General features: G+C 36.7%; 1 protein-coding gene across 2 annotated transcripts in view; it reads right to left on the reverse strand.

Annotated features, from left to right (window-relative positions):
• Positions 1 to 13,150, reverse strand: part of ROCK1 (Rho associated coiled-coil containing protein kinase 1) — a 59,464-nt gene that overhangs the window by 25,375 nt on the left and 20,939 nt on the right. For both annotated transcript variants that reach the window (XM_083622417.1, XM_083622416.1), the window contains exons 8-20: positions 12,373 to 12,511; positions 11,462 to 11,553; positions 10,579 to 10,738; positions 9,293 to 9,359; positions 8,201 to 8,289; positions 7,239 to 7,287; positions 6,238 to 6,373; positions 5,898 to 5,989; positions 5,515 to 5,761; positions 4,651 to 4,757; positions 3,323 to 3,473; positions 1,619 to 1,779; positions 732 to 916 (exon numbers count right to left, since the gene is read on the reverse strand). In XM_083622417.1, coding sequence (XP_083478543.1) covers positions 732 to 916; positions 1,619 to 1,779; positions 3,323 to 3,473; positions 4,651 to 4,757; positions 5,515 to 5,761; positions 5,898 to 5,989; positions 6,238 to 6,373; positions 7,239 to 7,287; positions 8,201 to 8,289; positions 9,293 to 9,359; positions 10,579 to 10,738; positions 11,462 to 11,553; positions 12,373 to 12,511 — 1,675 coding nt within the window. The remainder of the gene's footprint in view (positions 1 to 731; positions 917 to 1,618; positions 1,780 to 3,322; positions 3,474 to 4,650; positions 4,758 to 5,514; positions 5,762 to 5,897; positions 5,990 to 6,237; positions 6,374 to 7,238; positions 7,288 to 8,200; positions 8,290 to 9,292; positions 9,360 to 10,578; positions 10,739 to 11,461; positions 11,554 to 12,372; positions 12,512 to 13,150) is intronic.

The following is a 13,150-nucleotide window of genomic DNA, read 5'->3' on the forward strand; positions in this document are numbered from 1 at the left end:
TTGAGGAGAAAAATAATTAAGAGCATTGTACATATTAACCAAAGACCTGCTGGCAACATATTAGCTGGTAAATTTTAACCCACACAACCCTCTCTATCCCATCCCCATATTAGCTAGTCAATCAGCAGACTTCTGCTCACCACCACCAAATTAAAAAAATCTCTCATTTTTGACATTACATTCAAATCCCTAATACACATTCAAATAAAATACTTCTCAACTGAAGGAGTTTATACAATAAACTATCAGTCATCAAGTGCTGGTTAATCAAGTAACTAAACATCCAAGTTGTGCATGAAGTAGGAAATAAGCCTTTAGACAGCTTAAACTTCTGAAGGGGTTCGTCTTACTCGAAGGTTTTAATTTAAGGTTATATGTTCCCTCAAATCAATTTCAGCTGAAACTTCAAACTGGAACAAGTGCTTCGTTTTGATTAGTTCATTTGTAAGACAACTAGAAAATAAGCAGTGCACTTCTGCCTAAAAGACAAACAATCCCTGTGGCATCTACTTTTATAGCATTAACCTGTACAGAATGTACTTTAATCAGACCCTATCACACAGAAAGAGCTCTGCATATGAGCATGATGCTCCTGTGATCATATAAACAGATATTACTAAACAAAGATATTCATGTACTGAAATGAATGCATATTTGAATACAGAAAAGCACTCAGTAAGATTTGTAACATTATGGGGTGAAGCAGCTGATTCTAAATTGAGTTTACTTACTTTGCCAGTTGAGCCAACTCAAATTCTGCTAATCTCTTCGCTTCCAACAATGTGTTGATCTCCTGTTTTAGCTGCTTCTCAGAACTTTTTAAGTTATCTGCCTCTACAGCATGAATCTTCAGGTCATTCTGTGCCATCACTCTCTTATTAATCTCATGCTCCAGCTGAAGTGTGATATTCTTAACCTAACCGCACAATAAAATATTTTAGCCAATAGAAAAGGCTTTCTAGTTTCTTTAAAAGTAGTAATATTTCATAAATAAGTTAATGTCAGCATTTAAACATTTTTTTCTTTATACAGCAGCATTCAATGCAGTATCAAAAGCTGCTTTTCAAAGTGTGTTCAGGTTTGAAAGCAGTTTGCCATCACACACACAAGACTTGAACACTACACAAGCCTCTGCACGCACACACAAACTGCCTTGAGCATGCAAAACAAGTTGTGTGGTTGCCTAAGCTGCCTTTATGTCCATGTACAACAGAATGTACAGCAACATACAGAATTTCTTTACAAAGCAGGCCATTTTCCTCAATTCTAAATTTTGGGAAACCCCCCCCCCCAATGATTTTCCCCACAATACAGCAAAAAAAAGGTCCTACTAATTTTATAATAATCATTTCTCTATGTATTTCCAATTTCATTAGCATATTTTGTAGCAAAGCTTTGTAGTGCAAAATACATGGCACGCAGAATCCAAATTGTATGAACTGAGAAAACATTTCAAATTACAACACTAATTTGGGGGGAAATGAATTCAGAAATTGGATTTGCATCCACATGCAAAAGCGGAGGTTTGAGGAGTTTCCTGCTTAAAGGGATATGAAGAAAGTTAAGTTTTCTTAAGTACTTCAAACTTATAGCAACTAACTTAAGCACTTTTTATTACCTCATCTTCTAGTCTCTCTTTCTGTTCACTAAGGTGCTCCAGCTTCTGTTGAGATTGCTTCAAGTCAAAGTCTAGCATGGAACATTGCTTTTCAATCTGGACTATTCGATTTTCTGCCTTCTCTCTTGCTGATCGCTCTTCTTTCACCTTTTTTTCAATTTCTAAAGGACCAAAAATAGTACATCATTAAAAAAATTCCAATAAAAGAATTTTACGCAGGCTGCTCTGCATACTAAATGGGCAGAGCTTCCACATTTGCAGTGGTACCTGACCAGACACCCTACACTGTCTACAGACACTGGCCAATTAGTTACAATAATCTGATGTGGGCGGTGGTGGGGAGGCGAGACTTAGGTGGTATAAGCAGATACTAAAACTGTCCAGAATTATTATATGTACTGGCAGTTTCTTCCTTGACTATTAGCCCCATCACCGCTTCTGTACTACCATGGGCAGTAAGACTTAGCACTCAAAACTATCTGCAAGTAGTGAGGAATAATAAACTATTTCAACACTCATGAGGACAGTGAAGATACCCGACTGACAAGACATCTTAGTAATCTACAAAAAATTGCCAAATGTTTGAATGTGAGCGGAGGTGTGCTGAATTAGACCAGAAGTTCATCTAGCCTAGCATCCTGTTTCCCACACTAGCCAATCAGAAGCACCATGAGAGCAAGAGCCCTCTCCCCGTGTTGTTCCCTGGCAACTGGCATTTAAAGACATGCTGCCTCCAATCCTGGACTTAGCATGCAATGACTAAATGACTAGTAGCCACTTACAGATTTATCTTCCATGAATTTGTCTATTCCCCTTAATAACATAAGAATGGCCACCAGTAGAGGCTCATCCACTCCAGCATCCTGTTCTTACAATGGCCAACCAAATATCTATGGGAACTCCACAAGCAGGATCTGAGTGCAACAGCACTATCCCCATTTGTGAGTCCCTTATGATCCAGCTGCATTGCTGGCTATACCACATATTGTAATTGTGAATTATGTAATTTAACTTAAGACAGTATATGGAGAATCACTGTATGTCTCATTCATAGCGTTCTTTATCTATTCAAAGGTGCCCTAAGTAGATATTTTATTTTTATTATTTTATTAATTTATTTATTATGTTTGTGTAATAAAATTTGTTTGTCTCTCTCTCTCTCTATATATATATATACATGTGTGTGTGTGTGTGTGTAATTTGTATAATGATAAAACTAGTGATGACTGTGAGGAAAAAACAAGTAATACTTGTGTGCTAATACTGTTAGAAACATACTTTCCATTTCAGCACTGTTTTATTGAGCATTTCACTAGGACTGCTTCCACAGGCAGCATTTTGTTTAATGATTGGATAGGAAAGAGACATTGGAAGGCACACAAGTCCAATTTGTGCCTTTCTCCTACTGACTTACAAGTAACATTGCAGCTGTTGTTTCTTTATTATATACGTAACTGGCATGTTTATCCTGTAATTATCCAAAGGAAAAATATACAAACAATTAACAGTAATTTAACCTTGGACATGATCTTCCCTGTGAGAAGGAAGAAAAGAGTGAAGGAGGCAGGTTAAGTCAACATCATGGCCTGCTCCAGTTGGACTCTAGTTACTTATTTGTTTTAGTATTTTAAAACTGTAAACATGCCTTGGGAGGAAGACAGTATATACATGCTATATAAACAAACAAATGCTATAAAAACTTACCACACATTGCAACTGACTTGGCCTCTTCTATTGACTGGTGCTTGTCAGTTAAACGAGCTTTATTTATATTATGCTCATTTACTTCTTGCTCTAAACGCTGCTGTAATATTTTGAGTTTGTAGTTTAGATCAATTTCTAAATTATTCTTTTCCTGTAAGATATTTTTATAAGCTGAAGTTAGGTTAAGAACACCATACCATCCTTAATCTAAAAAAAAATTCAGATTTCATGACACTCAATAGCTTTTTGTCATCCCATCTGCCTCAGCTTTCTTTCTTTTTTTACTGAAAATATGATAATGAACTGCTACATTGAAAGCGAGCGACAAAGTGATGCACACACATACTTTTAGCACACACAATCCACAAATATTTATGACTGAGGACAGTTAGAATTTCACAAATGATTAACAGCTCTGCCCTGCGCTGGTGTCTCTTTATCTGTGGTTAAGTCACAAGTTATTTGTAAATGTATTTTTGAATGCCATGCTTGAGTTTCTCTGTATTATCCTCCCCCAAAGTGTAGCCATGGGCTTCCCACAATCCATCTGGGGACCACAGCTCATGAAAGGATGTTTTACCCTTTCCCCATGCACCGTTTCCCCACTAAACCTACTTTGTCCCTAGAAGCTTTGGTGGGGTGATTTTTCAGTGCAATGATGGCAATGGAGGAAGGGTTAAACCACCTATATTACAAGTTCTGATAGGAATTGGGATCACTGCATCTGCATTTGGTTAAAATATATATATTGACAACCACAAGCACTGATTCAAGATGCATCCCAAGTAATTTTACTCCTAGGACTTTGCCTCTTCAATTCTGCTATGCTTAGCCACCCAAAAACTCTTGCTGTAACATCTCTCATCTTACTCCACTTTTTGCAGAAAGCTTTTGGTTTAATCCTTTAATCCTCACCCATAAATGAATCAAACATTCGCTTTTCCCTACCTCTAACTATCAAGATACAGACTTAAAGTCCTTTAGGGTCACAGTCTGTCCTTTTTCCCTATAATACTTGGTGAAAATATATATACATTGATGGTATCATAGCAATAAAAACAACAATAGATGCATTGGTATCAATGCCACATTTCTATCACCCTTAAAAGCTTGATCCACAACTATATAAAAAATATTACATGAGCCAACATATTCCCACTCACATCAACTGAATTAAACAAACAAATTCAAACACAGCGGCTTAATATAGATCTTATAAAATCATCCTATCAATCACATTCGCATGCTGCTTTTTATAGATTTTTAGAAATATGCATCTGTATTCCAAGAAACAAGAAATTTATGCCTCATTGTTTTAATGATCTTACCTTTTCAGAATGATTAAGCATGTCCTGGGCCTGCTTTCTTTCTTCTTCCACTCTTTCAAGATTGTTCTTTAAACCTTTGATTTCTTCTTGTAAAGATGTAACCCGAGCTACATAAACAATTAAATAGTATAATCTGCCACAGTACTTGCACACAAAACCGAAAGTATGATTTATCCACATAAAGCTCCTAACATACATCAGAGGTCGTTGGTTAATTAAAAAAGAGACAGTGTTTCTAATGTTAGTGTTACGCTCTCAACGTGGATTAAAATTCAGTACAGTGCTACCTCGGTTTAAGAACAGTCCTGTTTACGAACTATTCGGTATACAAACTCCGCAAAACAGGAAGTAGTGTTCCAGTTAGGGAAATCTACCTTCACCTCAGTCTACGAACGGAAGCCGAACAGTGGAAGGGAACCGGCGGCGGGAGGCCTCATTAGGGAAAGCGCACCTCGGTTTAAGAACGGCTTTGGTTAAAGAACAGACTTCCGGAACAGATTAAGTTCGTAAACCGAGGTACCACTGTATTGAAAGCACACTGAATTCATACATATATTTGATCAAAACAAAAATGAAGGCACTACAGTGGTACCTTGGTTTAAGAACAGCTTAGTTTATGAACAACTTGGATTAAGAACGCTGCAAACCTGGAAGTAGGTGTTTGGCTTTGTGAACTTTGCCTTGGAATAAGAACATGTTTTGCTTCCTGTTGAGTGTCTTCCATTTGTAAATTGAGTCCCTTGCTGCTATGGGAAAGCACGCCTTGGTTTAAGAATCTTTGGTTTAAGAATGGACTTCCAGAACGGATTAAGTTCTTAAACCAAGGTACCACCATATTAGATTTACTTTGGCTTAAATTATTACCTTGTAGCTCTCCAATAATTTCTGATCCATGACTCCTATCCCTTCTTTCTACTTCCAATGCAGCTTGAAGTTGGTAATAGTCTTTTTCCACTTGTAATTTTGTGCTTTCCAGGATTCTGCATCTCTCTTGCAGTTCTCTGTTTAGGGCTTCAAACTGACTTACTGACTTGCTCATTTCTGTGTGACTCTTTCTCAACCTTGCTGCGGTATCTGACTCCGTCCTCAGTAAATCATTGGCCTCTTCAAGCTGTTGGGAGGGGAAGGGGGAGTTAAGAAAAGGTAGCAGTGGGTATCATACAACAAATACTTCCAGCTCTGTTGCATTTACCCTAAATTGATACATTTTGGAGGAAAAGCAGATATAGGCATAGAAAATTGCTTACTTGCTTTTGCAACTGCGTTATTTTTTCATTTGTAATATGTGAATGCTGACTGATTTTTTTTAAGTCTTCCAACTGATCTTTTAGCGTTGACACTAGATGCAAAGGGGAAATGTTAAATGTAAATAAACATGCATGTCTCTTGGAGGTATTTTTTCTAATATTTCTATACAGCAAGAAAAAAAACAAGCCACCACTGCTCTGAGGCATATTCAAACACAAATATGCCCCAGTTATAATACTGAAAAGAATACTAAGATATTCATGCTGTTCAAAAAATATCCTACAAAAGAGACCATCAGTCTTACCTGAAAGGTGCTTCCTGAAAGGAAATATAGCTTACCTTCATTTTCCACATTTCGACGTTTCTCATTCTCCTGCTCAATTTTTCTTTGATATTCATTTATTCTATGTTGCAGAAGCATATTTTCCTTTTCAACCTGAGTAACTGTTGATTCCAAATTTTTTCTCTGACTGCCCTGCAAGTTATATACTGCCATTTAATTTTTCACCATTTAAATTTAGTAGAAAATTTAAGTTCTAATCATCCCGATGAAGCTGTCAGTGGAATTCAACGTTGTGCTAATATGATCAGCATAAGCATTTCTGCTTGGCAGACAGAACAATATATCTCTCGCTGCCCACTGTTCTGGGAGCCGATCTGAGTGGGTCATAGGGAGAGGAGGGGAAACCCTGTTGCGCTAGAAGGACTCACTGCACTGGCTCCCACTCAGACAACTATTTAGCTGAAACTGGTCCAAATTATTTTATTTAGGAAATTCATAATCCATCTTTGAAAGAAAATATTCTCATGTTTTAGAATAAGAGCAATAAATATCATAATTGTGTTAGATTTTTTAAAAATACTGTATTAAACTGATATGAGTTATCTGTATATTGGCTTTTTTAGAGTCACTAGGCACACGCCCATCAACTTGACAGGCTACAGCAGGCATGGCCAAACTTGGCCCTCCAGATGTTTTGGGACTACAGTTCCCATCATCCCTGACCACTGGTCCTGTTAGCTAGAGATGATGGGAGTTGTAGTCCCAAAACATCTGGAGGGCCAAGTTTGGCCATGCTTGGGCTAGAGAGACGGCGTTCCAAGAGTAGAGATAAATGAATCAAGACCTTGGCAAAAGTCTCTCTGTACAAGCAATCCATGGTGCAAGTCTTGACTTTCCTCATTCTCCCAAAAGGAAAGAAATCCTTCAGAGAGAGATTTGTTTTATTTGTAATAAATGATTGAAGAAAGAAATCACATGTATGCAAGTAAAATTCTAACACCATTCTTTTTAGAAATGGGGGAAAACTAATTCCAACCACACACAAAAAATCACTTACCTCTTCATCTAATTCCTTCATTATCTTGTCTAATTTAATGTTTGACGTTCTAGAAAAAATAAAATTATGTTAGTAACACTTTTTTGTTTTTGGACACTGCTCTACAACTGCTCTGCAAACAACCCAATTTAACTCAATTACACTGTAATAACTCACATCATCATGGCTGTGTAATCTACATCCAAGTGACCAAAAAGCTGACAGTGGTGTACAGAATAGGCTACCACCAACCTGTTAATGGGTATAGCCCAATGTCATACAGAGTGGGAAGTATTCAACTAAATAGCACTAGGGAAACAGGACTTTTCACCCTCTCCTTCACTGTGAGTGCTCCATGCCATCTCCAATCTGCTCCAGAGGGGGAAACAATCCATAAGGAAAAATGCCTGTGCTGACGAAACCCGCAAATTAGTGCTATGTTGAATACGCATTATGTCTAACACTGATATCCTAGTAACCTAAGAATTTTACTTAACTATTTCTGTGTAGAACTAGCACCTTAGATCTTAAAGCTCCAAATATCTGAAGCTGCCACTAAGGAATATGAAATATTTTATAGCAGCCAGAACATAATCTGAGAAGAACCATGGTGAGCTCTAAGAGGGAAGGAAACTAAACCAAAAAGCTAGTAAATGGGAGATTCAAAGTGACTATATCCCTACCTTTCAAATTCTTCACTCCCAAGGTAACTGATGCACATTCACCTAAGAGTGCTTAGTCTTGCTCTTAGTAATGCCAGCAAGCAAAAGCATCCTTTTTGCTACCAGCAACTCTTAAAAAATATCACTTTCAGAATTGGTGCCATTAATTGGCTCCTAAGACCCTGATACTCAGTTTTGGAGGTGGGCTACAAATCTCTTGGTCTACACATATAAAATGTTAATACCATCATAATTCCCCAATATAAAATTCATAAAACAGGTGTTTCTGAAGTTCTGATAACAAAGAATGAAATGAGTCACCTGAATTTTTGTTCCATTTCATCTTTCAGTTCCATTTCATTATGTAGCTGTTCTTCAAGTTGATAGATAGTTTTCTGCAGAGATTCCAGCTTTAAATATAAAATACAGAATGAAAATAAAAGTCATACTTGACAGGATCTTATGGGACTATCTAAACTATAATGAATTTTACAACAACTATCTAAAATTGCTTTGAATGGTTCTCAGTATCTTATTTTTAAAAACTGGAACAGCAAGTTTCAGCTAGGAGATTACTGCTTTAACAGATTAATAAACATAGGCACATTCTTATAAATGGGACCAGAAATTAAGACACATTTGTAAACCGCTTTGAGGTCTTATTATAATCAAGTAGTATATAAACATTGTAAATTAAAAATCGATTTAATTTTTGGTGACATTTTAGCTCTGCTGTGCTGCAATAATGAGAAAGAAAAAGAACTGTAGACTCATTTTCATTCTTACATGAGTGCAAATATTGGTTATTAATCTTTACGTTACACTTCCTTCAATATCTTGAAAACAAATCTTCTGATAGGTCCCACTATCGGAATGCTTGTTACATGAAATCTCAGTTATCCAAATACAAAGAATTATACCCAACCCTCACTACACAAAGGGCTGATTCACATATCGGAACAGCTGGAGCTCACCCACTTCCCTACTTGTGCTTTGCTGGTTGGTGTTGCCATTTTGGGCAGAAAGCATGGAGAGAGGGTGGGAGGGATGGAGGGAAGCAGGGAGGGAAGAAAGGAGATTGGACAAATCAGCTTTTCCTTTGTCTTGCTTTTGTTGATTGGTTGCATCAGACTCAGGCAGAAAGCATGGAAAGAGAGCCAGAAAAATGTTCCCATAGGAACTAATAGCAATCATCAGCTCTTTATGCAAATGATTGCCTAACAAACAATTTCCAGGGAATATACTGTGTTCGGAAAGAGGGACCTGTGTATATATGGATGTCTTGGTAATTTACATTTATTCAAATCAAGCTATCAATACAAAGGATTAATCAACAAAATATTTAATTAGCTAATAGCACTTATTTGAGGTCCTAACAAAGGGGGGGAAATTAAAAAAGAAAAAAAGACATACCAAACTTTTATCTACGTTGGTGCTTGCTCTGTTGTCATTAGAGTTTGCTGTACAGCTAGATAAATACCTGTAAGCACACAATAAGTTATAGTAATATGATGAGAGAACAACTTTTTTCTCCCCACTTTCTACATACTAGAAATTCTCTCATTTCTATCCTTAGTTACCCTTTTTAAAACTCACCCCCCCCCGACATTTTAGCTTTTCCTCATAGTGAAAGTACTCCAGCCCCCTGATCACTTTGCTTGCACATTTCTGCAACCCATATACCTGAAACTTAAATGCCCACATTATATAGTAGGCTGGGTGCATGCAATTTTAAAGGTGTATTTTGACATTTTTGAGTCTCTGCCGTTAACTAAAATTTGAACGTGAGAATACACATCTTCTGAAAAGACACAACATGAACACCCTATTTATACATCTTTCCTTCAAATATCACATACTGTTTTGCTTTATAACATTTTCTTTTCTGCAGAGTTTTGCAGCTGATGAAAAATCTTAACTTGAAGATTGGACAACCTCTGTCTGCGTTAGTAAAAAGTTTTACTACTCCAAACGCTGGACAGTTCCTCAAAAATCATGAAATTAGCTGTGTAATTGTGAAATACATATCTGACTATGTATTTCTAACCTGTAGGATGTATTACTATCATATTTTGAATGGTCTTTAAGAGTTAAAATTTCTCTAGATGAAATCTGACGTTTTTCGCAATCCTAGTAAGAATTCATGAGCTCTTTGCAAATTATATTAGCAAATAATTAAATGGATCAACCTCTTGCATGATTTCTCCTTGTTTGCTCACTAGACATTGTTGCTATTCTCCATAGCTAGTAAGCAAACAAATTCAAAGGCACATTAATGAGCAGACTACATAGAATAATTTGACCCTTAACAGTGGAATTCTATGAACGTCTACTCAGAAATAAACCACACTGAGTTCAATGAGACTTTATCCCAGGTAACATGCACTGGAAGTAATAATCACTTAAAAGCCTGGCCTTCTGACATTGCTTGAGAAAAACACAAAAATCAGAGATATGGTATGATGTCACATCAAGAGGAACCAAAATTAGATGTACAAAATTGCTGCCCGTACCATAAGTTCAAAACTGCTATAGTAAGTGTTGTACATTTCAGGATGATATGGCAAGACAGATTTTTTAAAGTGTCATTTAAACCCAGAATTAAGTTGCTTTTGTGACATTGCTCTCAAATATTATAGGATTTGTTCTCACAACTTAAGCTCACATCCCTGCATTTTCAGTAGCACATGTATACTTACTGATGGTTACTGTAGTAAGTAAATCCTACAAAAGGCAGCTGGTTGCCAACAAATGCTTTTGGTATAGGAAACGTTTCTTCTTCTCCTTTATCTTCCTCCAAATCGTCAAAGTTACTAGTATCAATATCACTACTTAAATCAGGCACAACAGGTGCTACAGCTATCAATATAAACAAAAAAAAAAGGATTACTAAAATCTTTATTGAAACTAATATATTAAAAATGTTACAATTGGAATGGAGAAGAGGCATGAAAGAATCACAAGGAGACATGGCAAGATTTAACTCTTTATTCTACATTGAGCAGCTAAACAGAACAGATTGCTCCTGAGGTCCCCAGACAGCTGCCAATTTAAAAACCTCACACCCATTGGTCACTCAAGAGACCTCACATTAGCAATGAAATAGGGATCTCTTGAGCAATATATTTTCACAAATACTAAAAATTGATCGCTATTTAATTTCTGCAGTGTCCTAAGTGGTGAATTCTATGCCTGGAGTAGGCTCCCAATCTATATATACATACGCAACTTTGTGCACTGTATTTTTCGCTCTATAAGACGCACCAGACCACAAGACGCACCTAGTTTTTGGAGGAGAAAAACAAGGGAAAAAATTCTGAATCTCAGAAGCCAGAACAGCAAGAGGGATTGCTGCGCAGTGAAAGCAGCAATCCCTCTTGCTGTTCTGGCTTCTGGGATAGCTGTGCAGCCTGCTCCATAAGACGCACACACATTTCCCCTTACTTTTTAGGAGGGAAAAAGTGAGTCTTATACAGTATATACAAGTCCAGACACCAAACCAATTTATACTACTGATTTTTAAAAGATGTGATATGGGCCTCAATGCAGATAGCTTCATGCGTGGTAAAAAGAGATACTTACTGTCTCTAAGGTTTTCCCAAGACCACTGGTCATTTTTGAAGAAAGGGTGTCGCTTGATTTCTTCCACACCATTTCGGCCTAATCTGACTTCCCTGTTGAAGGGATATTTTGAAACAATTAAATATGAAAGCTCTGAAGATCAAAATACATAAAGCATGCAAACATCTGCAACAGTAGCCCAATAAGTCACTTTTTAAATGGAAAATTAGAAAGGGGTGATTAGGAGCTGAGAAGAGCTCAGAAGAAAATCACCAACTGCTTATCCACTCTGAATCTGAGGTGAGGGAGCAGTTTCACACTTCCTGTGGTTCAAACTCGTGCTACCTCATAACATTGTCTTGAAACTATGGGGTAGATTGAAATAATGTGTATAAAAAATATTAACCACTCCTCCCATCCACTTTACCCCCACCCAAAGTGGGGGTTTTCCTCAACAAAACACACTGCAGCATTCCCCCCACCTTTTGATATATGTTCCTGGACTGCTACAGACTATGAACTGAATTGTCACTGTTTCTGTAAGCTGCAGTATAAGTGCTAGAGAAAGTTTTCACACAACAATGTATCTAGAGTTATGTCAAAGTACACAAAATGATCAGGCGCATTCACATGCAAGTCCCTGTTGCAATGCAAGCCCAAAACATTTAACATAAGATTATTATTCAACAAATAAAAATACTAGGAAACTGATTTCAAGCTCTTGAACTGTCAGACTGACTTAAAAGCTCTCATTTACAGAGTGGTTTTACAGCAGCAACACTATATTTTATTATCAGGACAAGACCTAATAGGATTAAAAAGTTTATTAAAACGTATGTAAAATTCATAAACACTAGTTTATCACCAGGTGATGAAGTTTACTACAGAAAAACCTCTAAACCAAAAACTTTCATTTTGATGTAAAATATTACCTGTCAGTTAAGAAGCCACAAATAAGATTTTTTGCATCTTTTGAAATATCATTATCATCAGGAAAGCTAAGAGAATTCTTATGGTTCATAATTTTACTGTATGTTCCAACCAAAGAGTCTGCATAAAAAGGTGTATCCCCTAAAATTAAAAAGAACGAAAGTGAAAAAATGTCACACAATAGCTGAAGACAATAAAATTCCAAGGAAACATTGTGTCAGAACTAGGCTAATTACTTGATGTAGAAAGCAAATGATTGCTACTTCTCATGCCATGATTTTAAGGAGTCAGGATTCACCTTGTCACTTAATATAAAAATCAAATTAGAAAGCAATACTCCAGTTGTACTGAAGATCTAAGAAGCTCATGTTCTGACAAGTATGTGGTAGAAGCATTTTCACATCACATGATTCTACGTTTAGTGGCTAGGAGTGCTTTGTACTAGTTTTAGCTGGTAAGACAACTATGGCCATTTTTGGATTCGGATAGCCTGACCATTGTCATCTATGCGCCAAAAACCTCTACAATGCGTTCTACATACAAAACCAATCACTGTGCAGTGTTCTGAATGGCAGATGGGTGGGGTAGAAATAAATTATTATTACTATTATTATTATTGTTATCATCATCACCATCAACATCATCAAAATCAGACATTTAAGTGTAGCAGCACCTATCCTTTCCATTGGTATATGTCTTGGATTTGAATAGTTTTTATGTATGTGTTGTTTTAAAACGTTTTTTGTTATAGATAAGATAGTTTTTACATATGCAACTGTT

This window comes from Podarcis filfolensis (assembly GCF_964270895.1).
Source record: "Podarcis filfolensis genome assembly, chromosome: 7".
NCBI lineage: Eukaryota > Metazoa > Chordata > Lepidosauria > Squamata > Lacertidae > Podarcis > Podarcis filfolensis.